Below are 1,024 nucleotides of genomic sequence, written 5' to 3'. Positions count from 1 at the left end.
TTACTCTCTTGTAACACCTCTAATCTTCGGCACTTATATAAACTTATTGTGTTGCAAGTGCTGTAAAACTCTTACTAAAACATCTTGAACAACTCTATTCTTCAGCACTTATATAACCTTATTGTGTTGCAAGTGCTGCAAAACTCTTACTAAAACATCTTGAACACTTCTATTCTTCAGCACTTATATGACCTTATTGTGTTGCAAGTGTTGTAAAACTCTTACTAAAACATCTTGAACACCTCTATTCTTCAGCACTTATATGACCTTATTGTGTTGCAAGTGCCGTAATGCACTTACTAAAACAAAAACAAAAACAAAAAACAACTTAAAACAAAACAAAAAACCAAACAAGAAGGCAACTAAACAAAGCGACAATGTCCGAGGCCTCGTATTTGGTAACACCACAATGACTCTGAATGACTGTGCGGGCACCGGATATTGAAGTCTTGACTGATGCATGCCAAAAGTAGGAAGGAAGTCAAGAGCTATGACGCAGCGAGGAAATAATGGTTACCGAAACAATCTCGCTGACCGGAAACTACGTCAATAAATAAATACAGCAGCAGATGTCCACAATATTATCAGCAGCCGTTGCTGACTTTCTGATACTTTCTGATACTTTCTGATGCTTTCTGATGCTTTCTGATACTTTCTGATACTTTCTGATGCTAAATGGTTCTTGTTCGAACGCCACAATTTGGATATAACAGTAATTGTTATTTTTGTTTGTTTGATTCGTGGTTTTCTCTTGTTGTTGTTGGTTGTTGTTTTTAAAAAAATATCATTTTCTTGTTTTGGGGTTGGGCGGTTGCTTAACATCTGTTATGTTGATTTATAAGCACATTTCAAAAATGATAATGCACCTTGCCTCCAACAGTGCGTTGGATCTGTGAGGACTGCAGGAATCCATCCAAAGCTGTCAGTGTCAGGATGCCACAACCGTGCTTCTTCCACAACGATGCCCGGAGTTATGGCATGCAGGAGAAGTAAGCGGTTTGCGACTGCTACAAAAAATACGTCA

General features: G+C 38.2%; 1 protein-coding gene across 1 annotated transcript in view; it reads left to right on the top strand.

Moving 5' to 3' along the window:
- Nucleotides 1-377: 377 nt before the first annotated feature.
- LOC101851323 (solute carrier family 22 member 7) overlaps nt 378-1,024 on the top strand; it is a 21,954-nt gene continuing 21,307 nt past the window's right edge. The window contains exons 1-2 of the mRNA XM_005113104.1: nt 378-398; nt 881-989. Coding sequence (XP_005113161.1) covers nt 378-398; nt 881-989 — 130 coding nt within the window. The remainder of the gene's footprint in view (nt 399-880; nt 990-1,024) is intronic.

Source organism: Aplysia californica, unplaced genomic scaffold, assembly GCF_000002075.1.
Source record: "Aplysia californica isolate F4 #8 unplaced genomic scaffold, AplCal3.0 scaffold01619, whole genome shotgun sequence".
Classification (NCBI taxonomy): domain Eukaryota; kingdom Metazoa; phylum Mollusca; class Gastropoda; order Aplysiida; family Aplysiidae; genus Aplysia; species Aplysia californica.
This window is presented reverse-complemented; position numbering and strand designations above follow the sequence as displayed.